General features: G+C 41.7%; 1 protein-coding gene across 3 annotated transcripts in view; it reads left to right on the top strand.

The window, feature by feature from the left end:
* Positions 1-22,269, top strand: part of LOC132379180 (adenosine kinase-like) — a 298,065-nt gene that overhangs the window by 209,861 nt on the left and 65,935 nt on the right. For 2 of the 3 annotated variants that reach the window (XM_059946849.1, XM_059946850.1), the window contains exons 7-8: positions 7,173-7,343; positions 20,663-20,698. In XM_059946849.1, coding sequence (XP_059802832.1) covers positions 7,173-7,343; positions 20,663-20,698 — 207 coding nt within the window. The remainder of the gene's footprint in view (positions 1-7,172; positions 7,344-20,662; positions 20,699-22,269) is intronic. The other variant, XM_059946851.1, reaches the window with a different exon arrangement.

Genomic DNA, 22,269 nt, shown 5'->3' with positions numbered 1-22,269 from the left:
GAAATATTGGTTAATAACAGATAATATTATATCAAATAGATTGATTTTGATAAAGAGCACTAATTACATTGTATGAGGAGATTGCATGCAGAGTCAACTTTGTGTATGGTGGGGGTGTAAAGGATGGTTGCAAAAGTAGAAAGACAATTTCTTGCAAAAAGCTTGTGTTGGCCTGGGTCACATATAACCATATAACAATCACAGCACGGAAACAGGCCATCTCGGCCCTCCTATTCCATGCCGAACTCTTAATCTCACCTAGTCCCACCTACCCGCACTCAGCCCATAACCCTCCACTCCTTTCCTGTCCATATACCTATCCAATTTTACCTTAAATGACACAACTGAACTGGCCTCTATTACTTCTACAGGAAGCTCATTCCACACAGCTATTACTCTGTGAGTAAAGAAATACCCCCTCGTGTTTCCCTTAAACTTCTGTCCCCTAACTCTCAAATCATGTCCTCTCGTTTGAATCTCCCCTACTCTCAATGGAAACAGCCTATTCACATCAACTCTATCTATCCCTCTCAAAATTTTAAATACCTTGATCAAATCCCCCCCTCAACCTTCTACGCTCCAATGAATAGAGACCTAACTTGTTCAACCTTTCTCTGTAACTTAAGTGCTGAAACCCAGGTAACATCCTAGTAAATCGTCTCTGCACTCTCTCTAATTTATTGATATCTTTCCTATAATTCGGTGACCAGAACTGCACACAATATTCTAAATTTGGCCTTACCAATGCCTTGTACAATTTTAACATTACATCCCAACTTCTGTACTCAATGCTTTGATTTATAAAGGCTAGTGTTCCAAAAGCCTTCTTCACCACGCTATCTACATGAGACTCCACCTTCAGGGAACTATGCACAGTTATTCCTAGATCTCTCTGTTCCTCTGCATTCCTCAATGCCCTACCATTTACCGTGTATGTTCTATTTGGATTATTCCTGCCAAAATGTAGAAACTCACACTTCTCAGCGTTAAACTCCATCTGCCAACATTCAGCCCATTCTTCTAACCGGCATAAATCTCCCTGCAAGCTTTGAAAACCCACCTCATTATCCACAACACCTCCTACCTTAGTATCATCGGCATACTTACTAATCCAATTTACCACCCCATCATCCAGATCATTTATGTATATTACAAACAACATTGGGCCCAAAACAGATCCCTGAGGCACCCCGCTAGTCACCGGCCTCCATCCCGATAAACAATTATCCATCACTACTCTCTGGCATCTCCCATCTAGCCACTGTTGAATCCATTTTATTACTCCAGCATTAATACCTAACGACTGAACCTTCTTAACTAACCTTCCATGTGGAACTTTGTCAAAGGCTTTGCTGAAGTCCATATAGATTACATCCACTGCCTTACCCTCATCAACATTCCTTGTAACTTCTTCAAAAAATTCAATAAGGTTTGTCAAACATGACCTTCCACGCACAAATCCATGCTGGCTACTCCTAATCAGATCCTGTCTATCCAGATAATTATTAATACTATCTCTAAGAATACTTTCCATTAATTTACCCACCACTGATGTCAAACTGACAGGTCTATAATTGCTAGGCTTACTTCTAGAACCCTTTTTTAAACAATGGAACCACATGAGCAATACGCCAGTCCTCCGGCACAATCCCCGTTTCTAATGACATCTTAAAGATCTCCATCAGAGCTCCTGCTATTTCTACACAAACTTCCCTCAAGGTCCTGGGGAATATCCTGTCAGGACCCAGAGATTTATCCACTTTTAAATTTCTTAAAAGCGCCAGTACTTCCACCTCTTTAATTGTCATAGGTTCCATAACTTCCTTACTTGTTTCCCACACCTTACACAATTCAATATCCTTCTCCTTAGTGAATACCGAAGAGAAGAAATTGTTCAAAATCTCTCCCATCTCCCTCGGCTCCACACATAGCTGACGCAGTAAAAGGAAGTGTGTTAATCTCAACTACATTTGATAAATAACACACAACAAAGAGAAGTTGAAGGAATTTAACCAAATGAACACAATTGAGAAAGGTAGTTGTATAATTGCAAGACTAATATTTATGGTCAATAATTTACTAAAGGGGATACTGAGTGGTACGATACAAGCATTTGGAAAAACGGGGGATGATTAGTAATGGTCAACGTGGCTTCTTAAGTTCATGATCATGTCTCATGAATTTGATTGAGTTTTTTGACAAGTAACTAAGAAGGTCATTCAGGGCAGGGTAGTAGATGCAGTCTAAATGGACTGATATGCTTTGGGAAGTTAGATTGAGTGGGTTTCACAGAGTGTTGGCTAATTGGGTAAAGAACTGGCTTGACAACAGCAAGCAGATAATTAATATAGAAGGCAGTTTTTTGGACAGGAGGTCTGTAACTAGTGGTATTCTCCAAGATTGGTGGAAGATCGACTACTGTTTGTCATCATTGCTATTTTCGGTGATTTGCATGAGAATTTGCACGGTTAATAAGTTTGCAAATGACATTAAAATAGGTGATATTGTTGACAGTGAAGATGGTTATCAGGATTTACGGAGGGACCTTGATTAGCTGGTATAGTGAGCTGAGGAATGGTAAATGGAGGTTAATTTGTATAAGTGCAAGTTGGTGCATTTTGTGAAGATAAATGAGGGTATAAATTTTACAATGAATGGGAGTGTCCTGGGAAGTGTTGTAGAAAACAGTATATTGTTCACTGAAGGTGGAGTTGCAGGTAGACAAGGTGGTGAAGAAGGCTTTTGGTATGCTGGGCTTCATCAATCAGGACATTAAGTATAAACATTGGGGTATTATGTTGCAGTTGGTCAAAATGCTGAAGAAGCTATAGAAATTATTCCTTTAGGTTGGAAAGAGTGCAAAGGAGATTTTGTTTTATTTATTTAGAGATATAGAGAGGAATAGACCCTTTGGCCCTTTGAGCCGCACCACCCAACAACCTTGATTTAACCCTAACCTAATCTCGGGACCATTTAACCTACCTGGTACGTCTTAGAACTGTGGAAGGACAGACTTGAGGGACTGAGTCATGGAGAGAAGTTGGGACTTCTTTCATTAAAATATGGGAGAATGAGGGGTGATCTTATATAGGTGAATAGGGAGAATATGGACAACCTTTTTCCCGGGGTTGGGGAATGAAGAACTAAGGCAAAAGTTTAAGTTGTGAGCGGAGGGATTTAATAGAAACCCAAGGGACAACTTTATCACCCAGAGGGTGTTCACTCTGAAGGAGTAACTGGCTGATGGAGGACATTCGGTTCTGGGATGCGGTCCAGCAGTCCTGGAAGAGCGGGAGAGTTTCCCCTTTCTGACCTCTGGTGGAATGTGAGCAAAGCTCATATCTGCTTTTCTGCCAAGAATATGCACTTGGGTTGACCAAGCAGTAGATGTCTAGGATCAATCGGCTTGAGAAAGAGCTGGTCAACTTAGCTGGTCAACTGGTCAACTGGAGTCCCAGCTAAGGCTGACTAATGGGGACCAGTCCCTCTGGGGTGAATACTAGCAGAAGAAGGGGGCACTGAGGCACCTGCAGCTTGAGAGATCCCGGATCGCTTATGTGAGGTCACAGGTCCAGATGCTGCAGGATCTGGACCACGCCTCATCCTTCTTCTACTCACTCAAGAAAGGGAGGGTTGTTATCATTCAGTTCATGGAGATACTGGCAGAGGATGGCTACTCCGTCACGGATCTGACAAGATTTGTTGTGGCTCATTCCTTACATGAGGCTCTCTTCTTACTAGACCCATGCAGTGAGGGTGCATGCAGGGAGGACTTGCCAAAGGTCAGCCCTGGGAGTGCTGAGCAGCTTGATGCACTGCTATCTTTGGTAGAGCTGACCAGTACCTTCAACCAGCTACAGAGAGGCGTCCCCAGGGCTAGATGGATTGACCATTAAATTTTTCCGTGTCTTCTGGGACATCCTAGGGGCTGGTTACACAGGGGTATTGGGGGAGAGCATGACAACGGGTGACTCCCTACTTGGGGGTCTACCTGAGCTCAACAGAGGAGGCCTGGCCAGTGCACTGGCAGGATCTGGAGACCAAGATCTCTGCCCAGCTGGAGCGCTGGTTGGACCTTCTCCATGCGATCTTGTAACGGGAAGGGCATTAGTTATAAATCAGCTGGTTGCCTCCAGGGTGTGGTACTGGCTGACTACTTTAGTCCCACTCACAGCATTTGTGTCCAGGACACAGAGAGGCTGGTGGACTTCTTCTGGGGCAATAGAAAGCACCGGGTCTCTGCAGCAGTCCTGAGTCTTCTGATCGCGAAGGGCAGTCAGTCCTTGGTGTGCATGCGCACCTAGCTGGCGGCTCTCTGCCTCAGGACTCTGCAGAGATATCTGTACCGTGACCACTCTCTGAGATGGCATGCACTGGCAATGCACTTTCTCCACCGGGACACTGCCTGCAGGAGGGAATGCAAATCCCAGCAGTCAATGTCAGTAATGCTGCTCTAAAGAAACTACCTTGCTTCTACCAGGAGCTGTGGAGAGTATGGGATCTGACCTCATCCAGGCAGGGTGCGTCTGAGCCATTGGACTGTAGTCTGACTGCTGGGGGAACTGGTTCCAATCCTTTTACAATGGGTGTCGAGGTGGCGCAGCACCACCATCCGATGTGCTTGTTGGACCCAGGCCTCGGGAGACTAAGCAGGAGGGGTCCTACGTAATGTGAGTCATCTCGCGGGGTTGCCCACCGTGCCATTCCGTGACGCTCCAAAGTGTTTCTTGCATGGGCTGCTCCTGCACTCCTTTCGCTCCTTGTCTTCATCTGCCAACTGGACTCACCTATAGCAGTGAAGGTCCGCAGTAGAAGTTTTTTTTAATGTTGGGGTCCTTCCCCAGTACATTAGTAATCTGGGGTGGAAGGTGTTGCACAGGCAGTACCATACAACAGGTTTTTGAGCAGGTTCACTAACATCCCATTCACCTAGTTCATTCTGTGGGTAGGAGGAGTTAGTGTACCATGCTTACACGGAATGTGAGAGGTTGCAGCCCATTTGAGTTTCTAAAGGGGTTGAGGCTTAGGTTCTGGCTACATTTTGGTCCGGCGCTTCTCACATACGGGCACCCAGTTTGAAAGGGGGCAGGTCGTGAGGAGGATCTCCTGGTGGGCTTGCTGCTGGGCCTGGCCAAGATGGCCATTCACAGGTCTAGGTGGCAGAAAGTGGAGGGCACTGCCTGGGCAGACTGCCTGCCCCTTTTCCTGTGATACTTCGTGCCCAGCTGTCCTTGGAGTATGCAGTCACAATGGGTACATTGGGAGACTTCTTGGAGCATTTTGGCCCCTGGGGTATTGATTGTCTAGTAGACAGTAGTAACCACATTTTAATCTGAGTGTACTTATTGTCTTCTAAATACTGAATGTCTGTACTTTGTGTATTTGTGATATAAATAAATTAGTATAGTTTTGTAAAATAAAAGGAGCTGCCAGAAGAATTGGTTGAGATAGGTACATTAACAACATGGTAGATAGATAGGAGCAGTTTAGAGGGACATAGGCCAAATACAGGGACTTATTTGGATGGTATTTTGGTGAATAGACGATCTGAACTGTAGGGTCCATTTCTGTACTGTATGATTCTGTGAGTCTAAATTATATCAAATGAATGGGAAAAAAGAAAAATGCGTGTATTTCATAACATTTCATTCAAAGAATATTATGGCTCTCATGCCCCTGGATACGAAGTTTGCCCTTCCTGCTAGTTTCAGTCTAGTACCATTAACATGGGGTTTACAATGCACTGTTAGATCAGTGAAGACAGATGTGCCACGCATCTATGGAGGAGCAGGGCTGGTATGATAGTGGCCTTGTTACCTTATTTTAAATGTTATTGTGCTGTCAAATTTACCATGTACAGTTAAACTCCATTTATCCAGGTTTATTGGATGTTATTCCAATAAATACTCCCAACATACTTTGAATTCCCTTTGCATTATATGGTGTACAATACTGTTACGTACTCGTGACACATGACAGTGGTGCCCTTGTCATGTGACTGGGGTTGAAGCTGTACTGGACTTGAGGTGATGGTCTTGTGATGGTGGAATGACGTCATTTTCCCGCCAGTAGAGATCATGTGACGGGTTTTTTTTACAGGTTATAAAAGGTAGACCCCACCCTGTGAGGAGGGGCAGTTCGTGGCTGGATTTGCCAAGTTGACTTCATGCCACTGCGTGTTTGAAGTGATGATGCAGTTTAGTTGAAGGATGAAGTTTTTATTTAATGCCTAAAGTTTAAAAGGTCATTGCCAGCAGGTTCTTTATGATTCTGTTAGTTTGAGAATTAGAGGAGAGTGAAGATTCAAAGTTGGAAGTTAAAGATCGAGGAGAATCGCTTTCTACGGTGAAACGGGGGGCGACCTTTGTTTGATCCTTATTTGGAAGGATTTCGTTGACTATCTTCGTGTTAATCCCTGGGTTTACCAGAAAGGATTGAGGATAGTGAGGAAGGAAAGGTCAGTGCCTTTAAGCCGTTCTGTTTCGTAAATTCTTCATGGGAAGTTCGACGTCGGGGATCGAAGCAAGCGACGTGAAAGAGAACCTAAATCGTCCTGTAAAGTCTCTCCTTTTAAATGGACTGTGAGCATATCGAACTTTTGGCAATATCACTTTAAGAACTGTTTTGGAATACCACTTTAAAGAACTGTTTTGGAATATCACTTTACGAACTGTTTGAACAGCCGCTCAGCAGCTGTTTCCGGTTACGGTAGTGTTTGTTTACTTTTGGGGGGTTTGTTTTCTGTGTTTAATAAACGTGTTGTTTGTTATAAGAAACCCTTGCCGAACTCATATATTTATTGTTGCCTGAATACGTAACAATACAAAAATTTACTCAATTTTTCAAGCAAATTGAAAGGCAGTGTGGTAACAGAGTCAGGTGAGTTTACTGGGAGCTTGTAAATCGGGTCCCTGGGAAGTTTAAAAAAGTATGGGATCTGGTGAGTTTAGAGAGAGTGTGAGAAATGGGGCTTCAGAGTGAGAGAGGGAGCCTGGGATGAGCACCCAGTGAGCCAGGTGCCAGACCATTGTGGTTTCTGAACAATTCCACTAATATCAAAGAGCAGTAATCTTTTTGCAGGAAAATCCAGCAGCACAAGGAATTAAGTACAATTTGTGTGATATGTGCTCTACTCCACCTGGTAACTTCATGCATCTTTTGTTCTCCTGCAGGGTTTCTTTATTACAGTTTCAACAGAATCCATTCTGAAAGTAGCAGCACATGTTTCTGAAAGCAACAAGATCTTGGGCCTAAATCTATCAGCTCCATTTATCTCACAGTTTTTTAAGGAGGACCTGATGAAAATTATTCCCTATGTTGACATCCTGTTTGGGAATGAGACGGTTTGTTGCCTTTTCATAATATACTATATTGCATGCAATGTTGTTGACAAAATAGAAAGGTGGCGCTCTATGCATGATGAAGGGTGATATTGGTTTACAGTTTTTAGTCATGGTGCATCTTAAATGTATTAAACTGTCCCAAGCCACTTTAGAACTGTAACAAACAAACTTTGAAAGCTAACTGGCGAATGAGTTTGGGGCATAATCAGTGATAGATTTAAGCCCAAAATAAGGAAGGGAGACATTTAAGGAGTGAATTCCAGAGATTAAAATCTTGGCATCTGAAGATATAGCTGCTGATAGTGGAACAATTAAAACTCCAAATATGTAAAACTCCAGAATTAGAGGCGCTTATGTCATTATGTTTTGTAATTACAAAAATTAACGAAAAGAAAAACACAGGGAGCCTGGGGATAAATGTGTACAATCTTCATTTTACTTTAGCAAGGCACTCACGCATGGCATGGTGGCAATTCATGCACTACTTACGTATAACCTGGTAATGAATTATGTAAACAAAGAATATTTAATCAAGCTATATATTTACAATATTACTGAAACTTTAAATTCATAACACTCTTCCCTGCTTATCTATAAACTTAAACCCAATACAAAATAACTTATTTCTTGATTGGGAGGGGTGTGACACTCTACTTGGCGAGAAACTCAACTTGTGAAACATCTCAAGTTCTGAGGCTTCCTCTGGTGATTGGAGGAGTTGACTGAGACTGCAGAAAGTGTTTCTGACATCAGTAGCCAACTTTCTTCTCTAACAATTGACTCTGCTTCCCTCAACTGATCAATGTGTCATCTCCAGATGACATCGGACGCAATCTTCACTGAGTAGGAGAGTGGTCCAATTCTGTTCTTCATCTTTCCAAGTACCCATTTTTGATCATCATTGTAGTCCATCACCATGACTGCTTGTCCAGGAACCTCAAATTGTATCAGTTGTTTGTCTTGCATACTGCTTCTGAGATTGGGTTTGAGGAAATCCAAGCATGAGCACAAGGAGGGTCCCAGGAACAGTATAGCTGATGAGTTGTTGGTTGTGGAGTGTGCTACATTGCAATATGCAAAGAGGAAATTGGCGAGCTACTGATTCAGTGTTAGTGTAGTATGCTCTCCTGACATTGCTTGCACTGCATTCTTTAGACTGGACAAACCTTTCTGTCAAGCCATTTGTATCTGGGTGGTATGGTGCATTGGTAATGTCTTATTCTATTCATTATTGGGAATGGCTAAAACTGTTCCACAACAAACTGTGGTCCATTGTCACAGTAGTTGAGCAGAGGCTTCTCAACACATCAACAGTGTAGAGGCTATAGCGGAGGCTATTGGAAACACTGCCACTTTGTAGTGTTACGAACCCCGTAACTGGGTTACTTACCAGCAAAGATAGAGGCATCCGTTGGAGTCTGATGATACTATTTTTAACAGTACTTATTAGTAAAAATACACAAAAATAATATCAATGCAAATATACAGATAATATATGTCGTCAATACTAAACCTAAAAGTGCAGGTATAATAATAATCAATAAGAAATAAGCTCTATTGTTGTCTAGGGGATAATGAATTGTCCGATGGAAATATAAAGTCCGCTGCAGTTCACACAGGCTGCCATCGTTTGTTTGTCGCTGTGTTGCAATTGTTGGGGAGAGAAAGAGAAAAACTTGCCGACTTTCCTTTATGATTTCGATCCGTCGGTGTCTCGTTGGTGTGGCCGTTCAAGTGTGACCACGCCTTTAGCTAAACCGTTCTTCCGTGATGAGCCTGCCACCCAGGCAAGGGAGGACGCACACGAGTTCCCATCGGCTTTCGCTATAAAACACTGTCACTGGATTTCTAGTGTTTCTCCTGGTGCATCTGAAGGGGTGTTCCCCAGACCCATCTTTTATCCTCACTCAAGGGGTCTCAGATGTCAATCAGGTTGGGATGATGCAATCTCTCAACCAGCCCACTCTGGTTGTCCCCTGAGGGGCTTCAGTGAATAGTACAGTACTCAATACACAATTCCTTCTCCAAGAGACAATAGCAGTGATCAGTGGTTCCGTTCCGCTTATGTCAGGGGACATTCCAAACCTTGTGTATTCTGCATTTCCCTCTCTCATTATTGACATGATGTGTATCTCTCTCATTTCCTGGGTCTCAGACCCGAAATAATAGCAATCTTGCGATTCTCAAAAAGGAGGGGGCGACTTTGTACCCTTCGGCCCCTCAGAGTTGCTCCACATTCGTAGCAGTAGGTGCATCCGCTACTACTAAGAAATCTCTCCAAACTCCACATGAATCCTCCGCCAGGGCAATGGCTGCTATTTGTAGGGATGGAGAAGCGCTGCTCTTGGCATCTTGTGGAAGTGTTGGCATCCTGAACATTGCACAGCAAGCTGTTCGATCTGCTGATCTTTGACAAACCTTTGAGCAAGTGCATTCATTTTGACCATGCCTAGATGACTGGCATGTAGCTCATCCAACACTTTGCCTCTCAGCTTGAATGGTACAGCAACTCTCAATCCCACATAAGGCAACCTCCATCAAGGACAAGTTCATCCCAGTACTGGTAAAAAAGGAGTAACAGTAGCTTCTGCTGCATATCCCAGCCATTTTGGCTTGTCATGTAGACCTGAGACAGTGTGGGGTCTTTATTTTATTTCCTTTTGGATCATCTCTGCCATAATACGGAAACTTGATTTGCATTAGGGAGAATACGTCACAAGGAGTGCCCCCTTTTGTAAATTTTTCAGGTTTTCCTTTTCCACAGGTAAACAGGACAATCAGTTTGCGTGTCCATGAACAGCCATCCTCTAGAATTCAATCTTGTAGTTGTGTCCTCCAAGAAACAAAGCCCATCTCTGCATTCATGCTGCTGCTGTTACTGAAGCACCTTTCTGTGGATTGAAAATAGACACTAGTGGTTGATGATCAGTAATGAGGGTAAACTCTCTCCCACACAAGTACTGATTGAAACATTTTACACCCCAGATCAGACTCGCTGTCAATCTGTGCATAATTTTTCTCTGCAGTGGTAAGGGAACATGCTACAAAGGCTATGGGATGGAGGATGAGAGGTGACCTGATAGAGGTGTATAAGATGATGAGAGGGATTGATTGCGCGGATAGACGAGGCTTTTTCCCAGGGGTGAAATGCCTGACATGAGGGGGCATAGTTTTAAGGTGCTTGGAAGTAGGTACACAGATGTGAGAAGTAAATTTTTTACACAGTGAGTGTTGGGTGTGTGGAATGCACTACCAGCGACAGTGGTAGAAGCATATTCAATAGGGTCTTTTAAGAGACTCTTAGATAGCTTTTCAAGTTTCTTTTGAAGACTCTGACCTGGAGTTAAACACTCTAACTTGGGACTTGCTCTCAGGGCCTCATGACTGGCTACTTTTTGTTATCCCAAGGATACAGCCTGGAAGACGAGCATGCCTTCAGGGTGCCGGATTTTCATGGCTCTGGAGGTGGGTTGATTTAAGGCCAATGCCCTTGACTGAGGCGTCACGGGAGAACACAGAACATCGGGAGCAACAGTTTGGCTGCTGGCTGTGTATCCAGAGACCTGAGCTCTCTGGGCACAGAGCTCAGAAAAAGTAACACAGCATACTTTTAACATCATAAATCAGCGAGTTGTTTGGTATGTCTCCCCTCTCACTGTGAAACAGGGACACCTCTTTTACAGTTATTAGGGAGCGAGAGAAAGCCTCTGGTATGTTGAATTACTGGGTGAATGAGTAGTCTTTGGGGTACTACAAGTCTGTGCCTTTATTGATGCTTTACTGCACGCTTGAGTGTGCGGTGGAGGGCACCAGTACTTTTATTTTGCTGGTGGGGGGGGAGTTTGTTGCCTTGTGTGTATGAGAGGGAAGCTTGGGGAGCTGCTTAGTGTTCTTCTTTCTTCCTTTCTTCTTCCTTGAGCTTTTATGGCAGTTGGCATCCACACTGTTGCATTACTGCCATCTTCAGGATTTATTGTCCCTCATTGTCCATTCACTTGACTGCCACTTAGGGGTTCTAACGCTTAACTGCCATTCATTCTTTGGGGCACTCCTCTGACATCATGGATGTTTGTGAAGAAAAAGAATTTCAGGATGTATATTGTACATATTTCTCTGACATTAAATGTAGCTATTGAACATGAAGCTTAAAAAAATAGAGGGCTGTGCAGTAGGGTAATTCTAGGCAGTTTGTAGGGTAGGATACATGGTCGGCACAGTGGGCTGAAGGGCCTATAATGTGCTGTAGATTTCTATGATTATATTCTGTATTCAAATTTGACCTACCAAAATGAACAATTTCACACTTGTCCAAGCTAAAGTCCAGCTGCCACTTCTCAGTCCAGTTCTGCATGCTATCGATGTCCCACTGTAACTTCTGAGAAACCCTCCAGAGTATCCAAAAGACACCCCAACCTTTGTGTCGTCAGCAAACATACTAACCCACCCTTTTACTTCCTCTTCCAGGTAGTTTATGAAAATCACAAAGAGGAGAGCTCCAAGAACAGATCTCTGCGGAACACCACTGGTCACCGACCACCATGTAGAATACAAACCATCTACAACCACCCTTTGCCTTCTACGGGCAAGGTCTCCTTGGATCCATGCCTCCTCACTTTCTGAAGGAAGCTTGCATGGGGAACCTTACCAAATGCCTTTCTGAAACACATATACACTACATCCACTGCTCCACCTTCATCAATCTGTTGTTAATTCCTCAAAGAATTCAACCAGGCTTGTAAAGCCATGCTGACTATCCGTAATCAGATTATGTCTCTCCAAATGCTCATAAAGCCTTCCTGTCAGGATCTTCTCTAACAACTTGTCCACTACTGAAGTCAGACTCACTGGTTTATCATTTCCTGCGTTATCTCTATTCCCTTTATTGAACAAGGGAACAACATTTTCAACCCTCTAACCCTCCGGTACTTCTCCCGTCCCTATAACACTGATATCCCACCAATCCCACACCTTCTGCAGCATCATCTGGTAATCTTCTGGACTCTGATGATCTGGTGATGTTGCTGCACCTCTGCACCTGCTCTAGAGATATCTCTGTTCTAGCTCTGGTGCGGTCTCTGCACCTGTTGCAGAGATATCTCTGTAGCAGATCTGGTGGGGTCTCTGCTCCTGCTGTAGAGATGTCTCTGTACCAGATCTGATAGGGTTTGGGCACCTGCTGTAGGAACATATGTGTGCCAGATCTAATGGAGTCTGTACACCTGCTGTTCTATTTGGAAATCTTCTGAACGCTGATGATCCGCTGCAGATTTTATCTTCCCGGGGATATCTGCTGTGTCATCAGTTGTGCCAATGCTTGTTTGCCATTACTTCTGACACAGTGGTGCCAAGGTAACAATCTCTCCCTCAATGTCCAAAAATCAAAAGAGCTGATTGTGGATTACAGGAGGAATGGAGACAGGTTCGCCCTGATCAATATCAAAGGGCCTGCACTTGAGAGGGTGAGTAGTTTCAAGATCCTCAGTATATGCATCACCGATGATCTCGCCTGGACAGTACACACCAGCTGTATGGCAAAAGAAACAAAACAGCATTTCTTCCACCTCAGGCGACTGAAAAAGTTCAGCATGAGCCTCCAAATCCTCAAGACCTTTTATAGGGGCACCATTGAGAGCATACTGGCTGGATCACTGCCTGGTACAGGAACTGCACCAACCTTGATTGCTGGACGCTGCAGAGAGTGGTACAGACAGCCCAGTGCATCTGTGAACATGAACTTCCCTCCACTGAGGATATTTACAGCAGTAGGTGTATAAAGAAGGTCTGGAAAATCATCAGGGACATCAGTCACCCCAACCACAAACTGTTTGTTTCTTTCATGTGGTAAAGAGTACCACAGCATAAAAGCCAGGACCAACAGGCTACAGGACAGCTTCTTTCTACAAGTCATTAGACTTATAAATTTAAATGTCTGTACATTGTGACAGTCAAAAGACAAAGACATTTACTCCCTCACGTTGTGGGATGGATATAAGATTAAATAAATTCAAATTCAAAGTCAGACAGTGTAGGCCTGAACTGGCACCTGAGTTGGACTTGAGTGGTGGAGTGACAGATTTGCCAATAATCATAATTCTCAGATCAAGAATACTGTACGCCGTTCAAGAGAAGAAGTGTTGATCTCAAGGTTTGTCATCGCAGTGAAATCTCATCTAGGCACAGTCTCTGCCACTCAACAGGACTGGACAAGCTCACCACTGCCATGTTTTTCAACTAGAGCCCCTTTCAAAGAGGTTACAACATCACACCAAATCCCCATCCTTGAGATGGGAGCTGGCTATGATCCTGACGAAGGGTCTCGGCCTGAAAGAAACATTGACTGTTCATTTCCACGGATGCTGCCTGACCTGCTGAGTTCCTCCAGCATGTTGTGCATGTTGCTTTGACCCCAGCCTCTGCAAAGTATTTTGTGCCCATGGTCTGCCTTGTCCCTAGGTACCTGGAGTCTTCCTGATTTTCGCACGAAATGTCAACAAATCCTTACCCCACACAGATGCTGTTTCACCAACTGAGTTCCTCCAGCAGATTGTGTGTTGCTCTAGATTCCTGATTATGCATTGTCTTATATGTCCAAATGCTGGGAATACTCAGCAATGTAGGCAGCAGCTGCAGGAAAAACTGGAGACTCTTCAACTGGAACATTGATTTTTTTCCCCTCTTTCTATAAATGTTTACTTACTGCTGGGTATTTCCACCATTTTCTAACAGCTGCTCTATTTTCTGTCACCAATGCATGGTGATCTCTAACAATACAAATTAACTCATGCTTACTCAGCCTTTCCATAATTATAGACTCCATTATGCACAACAGGTGTCAGGTCAGCAGGTTTCCCTCTCACACATTTCCTAAATAATGGTGATATGTTTTCAGTTTTACAATGAGAAGGAACAGCTCCTGACTTGAAAAGTGCATTAGAACATAATGGCAGCACGTCTGCAACTTCCCCAATCACTTTCATTAAATCTCTATAGTGAAACCATTAGATCTAAGAGATTAGTCAGTGGTTGGTGCTGTATTTTTCTTGCTTGCATTTTAGTAATTGTATAGCCTTGATTCAGTACTGCTGCCCCTGAGATGATGACCCCTTCATCTGAAGACTTAATGAAGTATTTGTTTCGTATCTACCAAATTTTTGATTGTTTGAAGACCTTTTTCACATGGAATTGAAACAAATTTTTGTGTCAATATTACATCCCCAGAAAGTTTCCTTGGTTAAGGGTTAATAAAGTTTTCAATCACTGGTAGCACTAGAACCATCACCTTCAACAGCAATAAGCAGATTTTATATAGCAGTGTTTTCCATGGTACATTGTGTTTTAGAATTGAGTTGATGGTTATAATATCATCAGGGTTGTAAAGATATGCAGTTGACTTTACACAGAAATTTGCTTTCGATTTTCAAATACCATGAACAAGCCAGAAATCTTTGAACAGTTTTAAAACAATGTTAGTTTTGCTATCAAAATGAATGATGCATGTTACTTTTTATTGAATATTTATTCTTGTTACTTACCTTTTCCATTTAGTTTTTGTCTAGTTTTATGAAAATAGCACACAAACTCATCTGAGCAAAGAAGGTCAGTGCTAGAAGTGAGCCATTGCCTTGATTCCTGTTTATACTTCTGATAATAACATTGCAAGTGTATACTTTTTGTATAATTGCCAGATGCAAACTAAATCTTACTTTAATCTTTTCACAAAGTGTGAAAAGCCACTCTTACAATGTTGTGTTATTTGCATTTCTCATCTGTTGTCCCCATTTCTTGAGTCAGGTTGTCAGTGTGGTAATTCACTGTTCAAGCCCTCATGCACTTAACCTAATGCAGTAAATTTAATCATATCAGTCTTCAATCAGACAGTGGTTGGAACTATATTTTAGTCTGCATTAAATTGATTTATAGGTATTTACATAAGAACATAAGGAGTAGGAGAAGGCCATCTGGCCTGTCAAGCCTGCTCCGCCATTCAATAAGGTCATGGCTGATCTGGCCATGGACTTGTCTCCACCTACTTGGCTTTTCCCCATAATCCTTAATTCTCCTACTATGCAAGAATCTATCCAGCCTTGTCTTAAATATATTTACTGAGGTAGCCTCCACTGCTTCATTGGGCAGAGAATTTCACAGATTCACTACCCTCTGGGAAAAGCAATTCTTCCTCATTGCCGCCCTAAATATACTCCCCCAAATCTTGAGGCTATGTCTCCTAGTTCTAGTCTCACCTATCAGTGGAAATAATTTTCCTTCCTCTGTCTTATCCCTTTCATAATTTTATATGTTTCTATAAGATCTCCTTTCATTCTTCTGAATTCCAGCGAGTACAGTCCCAGGCAATTCAATCTCTCCTCATAGTCAAATCCACCCATCACTGGAATCAACCTGGTGAATCTCCTCTGCACCGCCTTCAAAGCCAATATATCGTTCCTCAAGTAAGCAGACCAGGACTACACACAGTACTCCAGGTGCGGCTTCACCGTCACCCTGTACAATTGCAGCATAACTTCCCTGCTCTTAAATTGAATCCTTTTAACAATGAAGGCCAATATTCCTTTTGCCTTCTTGATAGCCTACTGTTCGTGATCCATACACATTTGAGTTCGTAAATAATGGCATGCTGCATTTAGGGAAAATAGGATGAGGGATCAGTGGTCACTGTGTGAAGTAAAAGATGGTCTTAAAAGATGATACTGAAATCACATCTGTCTAAAGAAGGATCTAGTGCTTTCCTGGATGAATAAATTCTTCTCTACTTCGATTAATCATGCGAAACCTCTTTTGGACGCAGAGAATCTCCCTGAGGAAATAAGACGATTATGTATGACATTCTTACAGAGTGGCTGCATGGTGAAGGAAATCAATTGGACCCTTAAGAGGGCTGACAGAAAAACCAGGAAACCTGATGACAAGGAAGAACCTGTCGCTACTGACTGTCTTCCTTATATTTCCATTATTTCTGGAAGGATCGTCAGAATCCTGAAGAAATACCAGATTCGTACTGTCCACAAACCCATAAACATGCTCAAATCACAGCTTATGCAGGTTAAAGATAACTGGGACTCGGGTTGGCTGGTGTTTGCAGGATTCTCTGTGAATGTAGAACAGCTTATATTGGCCAGACTGGATGTACGGTGGAAACCTGCATTAAGGGGCATAGGAGGTGCCTAGAGAAGTCAGTGGTAGCAAAACACTGCATTTGCAATGGCCATAAGATTGATGACACAAAACTACTATGGTGTACCAATGGCTTTTGGGACTACCTGCTGAAGAAAACATTGAAAGGAAACTAGAGGAAAAGAATTTTGACAAAGATGCTAGAACTAGTATTTGATTGTAAACAAGGTGGGAGAGCGGAAACCTGACTGGATGAGGACTAACCAATCGGGTATAAATATCACCAGACTAGACATGCCCAGGCATCATCCTTGAAGAAGATGGCAGCATTTGTCATTAAAACATCGATTATAATCGATACCTGGACCCAACTGGAAACCCGAGAAGAGTTTATTCATCACATCTGCATAGTTAAAAACTTTAAATTTGACAGACGAAAAAATGCCTGCTGTATCCATATACGACAAAATGTGTGAATCAATTCAGATTTCATGTTGACATAAAATTGAACTATTCAAAAAAGGAACATGCTAGCACTGCACTTAATCCTTTTACGTAAGATCCTATCATATCATTGATAATTGCAGAGACTAAGCTCAGGACAAGAAATGAATTTGCATGCTAATAGCAGATTACCTTCACTATCTGCCTGCAATTTTAATGTGTTGGACATATCAAAGGGTCTGTTTCTTTTAGTTATGTTGTTTGAAATCGATACTTCTTGGTTCTATTTTTACATGGTTGAATAATTACCTCAATGTCCCTTTTAAAATGATTCATGCAGAAATGGTAAAGCTTTAGTTCCATTTGATAATGACTATCGTGTTTTGATTTGCACGATAAGGTGCAGTGACCCAAAGAGCCATTGTTCACAGGTAATCTCAGCAAGACATTGGTTCACTTGAGATTTAATGTTATTGCCTCATCTTCAATATTCAAGAGCTCACCATTGAATAAAGGCTGTGTATTCCTCAACAAGTGGTTAATAGCCCAATGCTGCATTTACAGGCACAACTCTGAAGTGATGGAATATTTACCTGGATGAGGGCACTTCCAGCAATATTTCAAAAGCAAAGTGCCCTGTTTAATTCCATCCACCACCCTAAATATTCATTGCTTCCACTCCTGTACTGTGGCTACATGTTTACTTCATACAAAATGTGTGACAATTGTTAGCCTACCAACAGCAGTTCACCAATGCTCTACCACCAACAAAGACAAGAGTAGGCAACAAAGGAACACCATTTCAATAACACCCTAAGACATAAGAGCAGAATTAGGTTACTTGGCCCATCGAGTCTACTCTGGCTGACTTATTAACCCTCTCAACCCCATTCTTTTGCTTTCACTCTGTACCCTTTTATGCCCTGGTTAACCAAGAACCAGTCAACATCCACTTTAAATATACCCAATTTCACAGTCGATGGTGGCAATAAGTTCCATAGATTAGCCACCATTTGGCTAAAGAAATTCCTCCGATCTCTGTTCTAAGTCAATGTCCCTCTATTCTGATTCTGTACCCTCTGGTCCAAGACTCTCCCACTATAGGAAACACCCTCTCCACATCCACTCTATCTAGACACTTCAGTGTTCAATAGGTTTCAATGAGGTATCCTCCCCGCCTCCGTTCTTCTAAACTCCAACAAATACAGGCCCAGAGCCATCAAATGCTCCTCATATGTCAACCCTTTCATTCCTGGAATCATTCTCATGAACCTCCTCTGGACTCTCTCCAATGCAAGCACATCTTTTCTTTGATAACCCCAAAACTGCTCACAATACTCCAAGTGCGGTCTGACCAATGCCTTATAAAGCCTCAGCTTTACATCCTTGCTTCTATATTCTAGTGCTCTTGAAATGAATGCTAACATGGCATTTGCCTTCCTTACCACTGACTCAATCTACAAGTTGATCTTTAGGGACTCCCATGACCCGTTGCACCTCTGGTTACTGAATTTTCTCCCCATTTAGAAAGTAGTCTGTGCTTTTATTCCTTCTTCCAAAGTGTATGACCATACACTTCCATCTGCCATTTCTTTGGCCATTCTCCCAGTCTGTCCAATTCCTTCTGCAGATCCCTGCTTTCTCAACATTACCTGTCCCTCCAATTATCTTTGTATTGTCTACAATTTTGGTCGCAAAGCTAACAGTGGTGTCATCCAAATCATTGACATACAACATGAAAAGAAGCAGTCCCAGTACCAACCCTTGCGGAACACCACTAGTCATCACCAGCCAACAAGAATTAACCCCTTTTATTCCAACACTTTGCTTCCTGCCAGTTATCCTATCTTCTATCCATGCTAGTATATTTCCTGTAATACCATAGGCACTTGTTAAGCAGCCTCATATGCGGCACATTGTTAAAGGTCTTCTGAAAGTCCAAATAAATAGCATCTACTGCCTCCTTTTTCTACCTTGCCTGTTATTTCTTCAAACAATTCCAATAGTTTTGTCAGGAAAGATTTCCCCTTAAAGACATCATGCTGATTGTAGTCTACTTTATCATGCGCCTCCAAGTATCCCAATACCTTACCCCTAATAATGGCCTCCAACTTCTTCCTAACTACTGAAGTCAGGCTAACTGGCCTGTAATTTCTTTTCTTCTGCCTCCCTCCTTTCTTAAAGTGAAGAACGACATTTGCAATTTTCCAGTCCTCCAGAACCATTCCAGAATCTAGTGATTCTCAAAAGATCATTACTAATACCTCTATAATATCTTCAGCTACCTATTTCAGAACCATGGGATGTAGGCTATCTAGTCAAGTTAACTTATCTACATTTCAGTTTCCCAAACACCTCCTCTTTTGTAATATCAATTACATTCACTTCCGTCCCCAGACTTCCTCAAATTTGTAGCATTCTGCTAGTGTCTTCCACAGTGAAGACATGCAAAATACTTAGTAAGTTCACCTGCCTTTTCTTTGTTCCTCATTTTTACCTCTCCTTCATTTTCTAGCAGGTCCAGTATCCATTTTTTTACTCTTTATATATCTGAAAAATACCTTTGGTATCCCCTTTGATATTATTGACTGGCTTACCTTCATATTTTATCTTTTCTCTCCTTATGGTATTTTCAGTTGCTTTCTTTTCATTTTTAAAAGCTTCCCAATCCTCTAACTTCCCAGTAATCTTTGCAATATTATTCACCCCTTCTTTTGCTTTTATGCTGTCTTTCATTTCCCTTGTCAGCCCCAATTGCCTCATCCTCCCTTTAGAATACTACTTCATCTTTGAGATGTACTGTATCTATCCTGTGCTTTCCGAATTGCTCTCAAAAACTCTAGCCATTGCTGTTTCTTCATTCATTTACAGTCAATACCACCAAGCAAATAATATTGCAGGTAAAATATAAATACTGGAAATGTGCAATAAAATTTTGCAATGGTTATGCATTGTACAATGCTTCTGAACTTCATCTCATTGAGTCAATGTGAAGGACATGCCTTTATCTCCCAGAAGACAGATTTATCCCCATATTGTTTAATCATTTTCCCATTTATTTAAAGTAAATCCTTCTGCATGTTTGACCCAGCTTTTGTTTATTGATGAATTGATTCAGTATACACATAACTGGTCCCGCATTCTGTTATTGTGCACTCTCAGTTATAGTCTTGTTCACAAGCTACACTGGTCATTGTAATTTCTTCCTACCTGGAGTTCACATTGTCTATAACATGTTTTAAATCTTCTAAATAATTTGAACAGGACTTAAAGCTATTTTAATTTACATTTTCAATTTCAAACATTTCAAGAACAGAAGCTGTGATCTTTGTTTCACAGTATTCCATGGGTACCACAACATGGAACTTCAGTATAAGGGCTGTGCTGAAGTTGCTGGAATGGCGAAACCCACTCTTTGTGTGTACATTGATATGTGTTAACCTGGTCAAACTTGTATACCAGGCATTTTGGCCTATGGGAACTGCTATTTTAGATGATCTGATGAGGGAGGGGAAGAAATAAGATGCAAGGGGATCGTGTCCTTTCTTAATATGATGGACGTGACTACATTTGAAACAGATTTTGTGCAGGAATTGTATACTGTATTTAAAGCAAGAGACGAAAGCCTTTGCTGTATCTGTGCAGTGGAACCCTTGTTAAATTAATTAGCTTCATGCACCTAAATTGTGTGTTGTTTTCACCGGATTCAACGGCACTATATAATTAACTGCTCATTTCTTTTGCAGGAGGCTGCCATTTTTGCTAGAGAGCAAGGCTTTGAGGTGAGTTGACCCTCAATTGCACAGTAAACAGATCCTAAAGGATTTTGCTGATAATGAAGTTCTCCGGACAGTGATTGATGCATTATTATACTCTCCAGTCCTTGCCGTTGTTACTATGGTTACCTGGCAGACATTCTACTTCTTTGTTCTGCCAGGATGATGAATGACACACTGTGCTGGGCCTGCATCCAGCATCTCCTACACATGTTATTCATTGGCTTTTGAAAAGGCTCCTGGGAAGTTAAGAGGTTGAATACTGGTTAAGGCTTCCTCTGCAGATAAGGTGTCTGTCATTTCAACTACTAAACAGCAACATCTTCCGCTTTATTTTATTGTGTGAATGTTCTTTTGCTGAGAGCAATTTGCACTCTAGTGGAAGGAATTTAACACTAATGACTCACTTTCTATTTAATGGAAGCAGAATGGTTTGGAGTAGTTTGTGATAGCAAACATAAAAAGAACATTAAAGACTCACTGGCTTAAAGTGAAACTGGTTTATTTTTGATTTTAGTACAAAGTCATTCAAGGGAAAGAATTAGGACTGGTGCTTATTTTGCATATTAGTCTGTACAACTGATGCAACCACAGACAGCTCAACAGATGAAGCAATACTTTGGATGAGAATACAGGATAACAATAAAAGTATTAGCAACTCCATGATAAATTGCTTTTTGCCACTGATTAAGAAGACCCAGGCAAGGGTAGAGAATAACTAGAAATTTGCCATTGACAAACCTGAACTGCAAGAGGGGCATTGATTTTATTTGTAATATCAAATCACGACTAAATATATCACTTTTTTCACATATTTATAAAATCTAAGTCTTACAGTCTACATACTAGGTTATATTTAATAAAATGCCACTTCATTCCCTAAATTTGAGTTTAATTATGAACATATGTATCTGGGAAATTTGTAAACTTTATTATACATTGGTCCCTTTCTGTAATACTCTCTTTTGGAGTACATAAATTGTGCTGAGTAATATTCAAAGTAATATAAAATTCATTTTAGTATTAAGAAGTTGTATCCCTTAATTGCAACATTTTATTACTTCAGTTTTGCTCTTTCAGTGATAAAAATCTAAAGTTTTGTCTGCATCTCAGTCACTGGGACTTCTGTTTCAGTTTAGTTTGAACTAGAGATTGAGAATGAGGATTAGGTAAGACTAATCAAAATAGGACATACATGGTAAATGGTAGGGCATTGAGGAATGCAGTAGAACAGAGTAATCTAGGAATAATGGTGCATAGTCCCTGAAGGTGGAATCTCATGTGGATAGGGTGGTGATGAAAGCTTTTGGTATGTTGGCCTTTATAAATCAGAGCATTGAGTATAGGAGTTGGGATGTAATGTTAAAATTGTACAAGGCATTGGTGAGGCCAAATTTGGAGTGGTGTGTACAGTTCTGGTCACCGAATTGTAGGAAAGATGTCAACAAAATAGAGAGAGTACAGCAGAGATTTACTAGGATGTTACCTGAGTTTCAGCACCTAAGTTACAGAGAAAGGTTGAACAAGTTAGGTCTTTATTCTTTGGAGCGTAGAAGGTTGAGGGGGGGGACTTGATT

The sequence above is a fragment of the Hypanus sabinus genome, chromosome 21 (genome assembly GCF_030144855.1).
Source record: "Hypanus sabinus isolate sHypSab1 chromosome 21, sHypSab1.hap1, whole genome shotgun sequence".
Classification (NCBI taxonomy): domain Eukaryota; kingdom Metazoa; phylum Chordata; class Chondrichthyes; order Myliobatiformes; family Dasyatidae; genus Hypanus; species Hypanus sabinus.
This window is presented reverse-complemented; position numbering and strand designations above follow the sequence as displayed.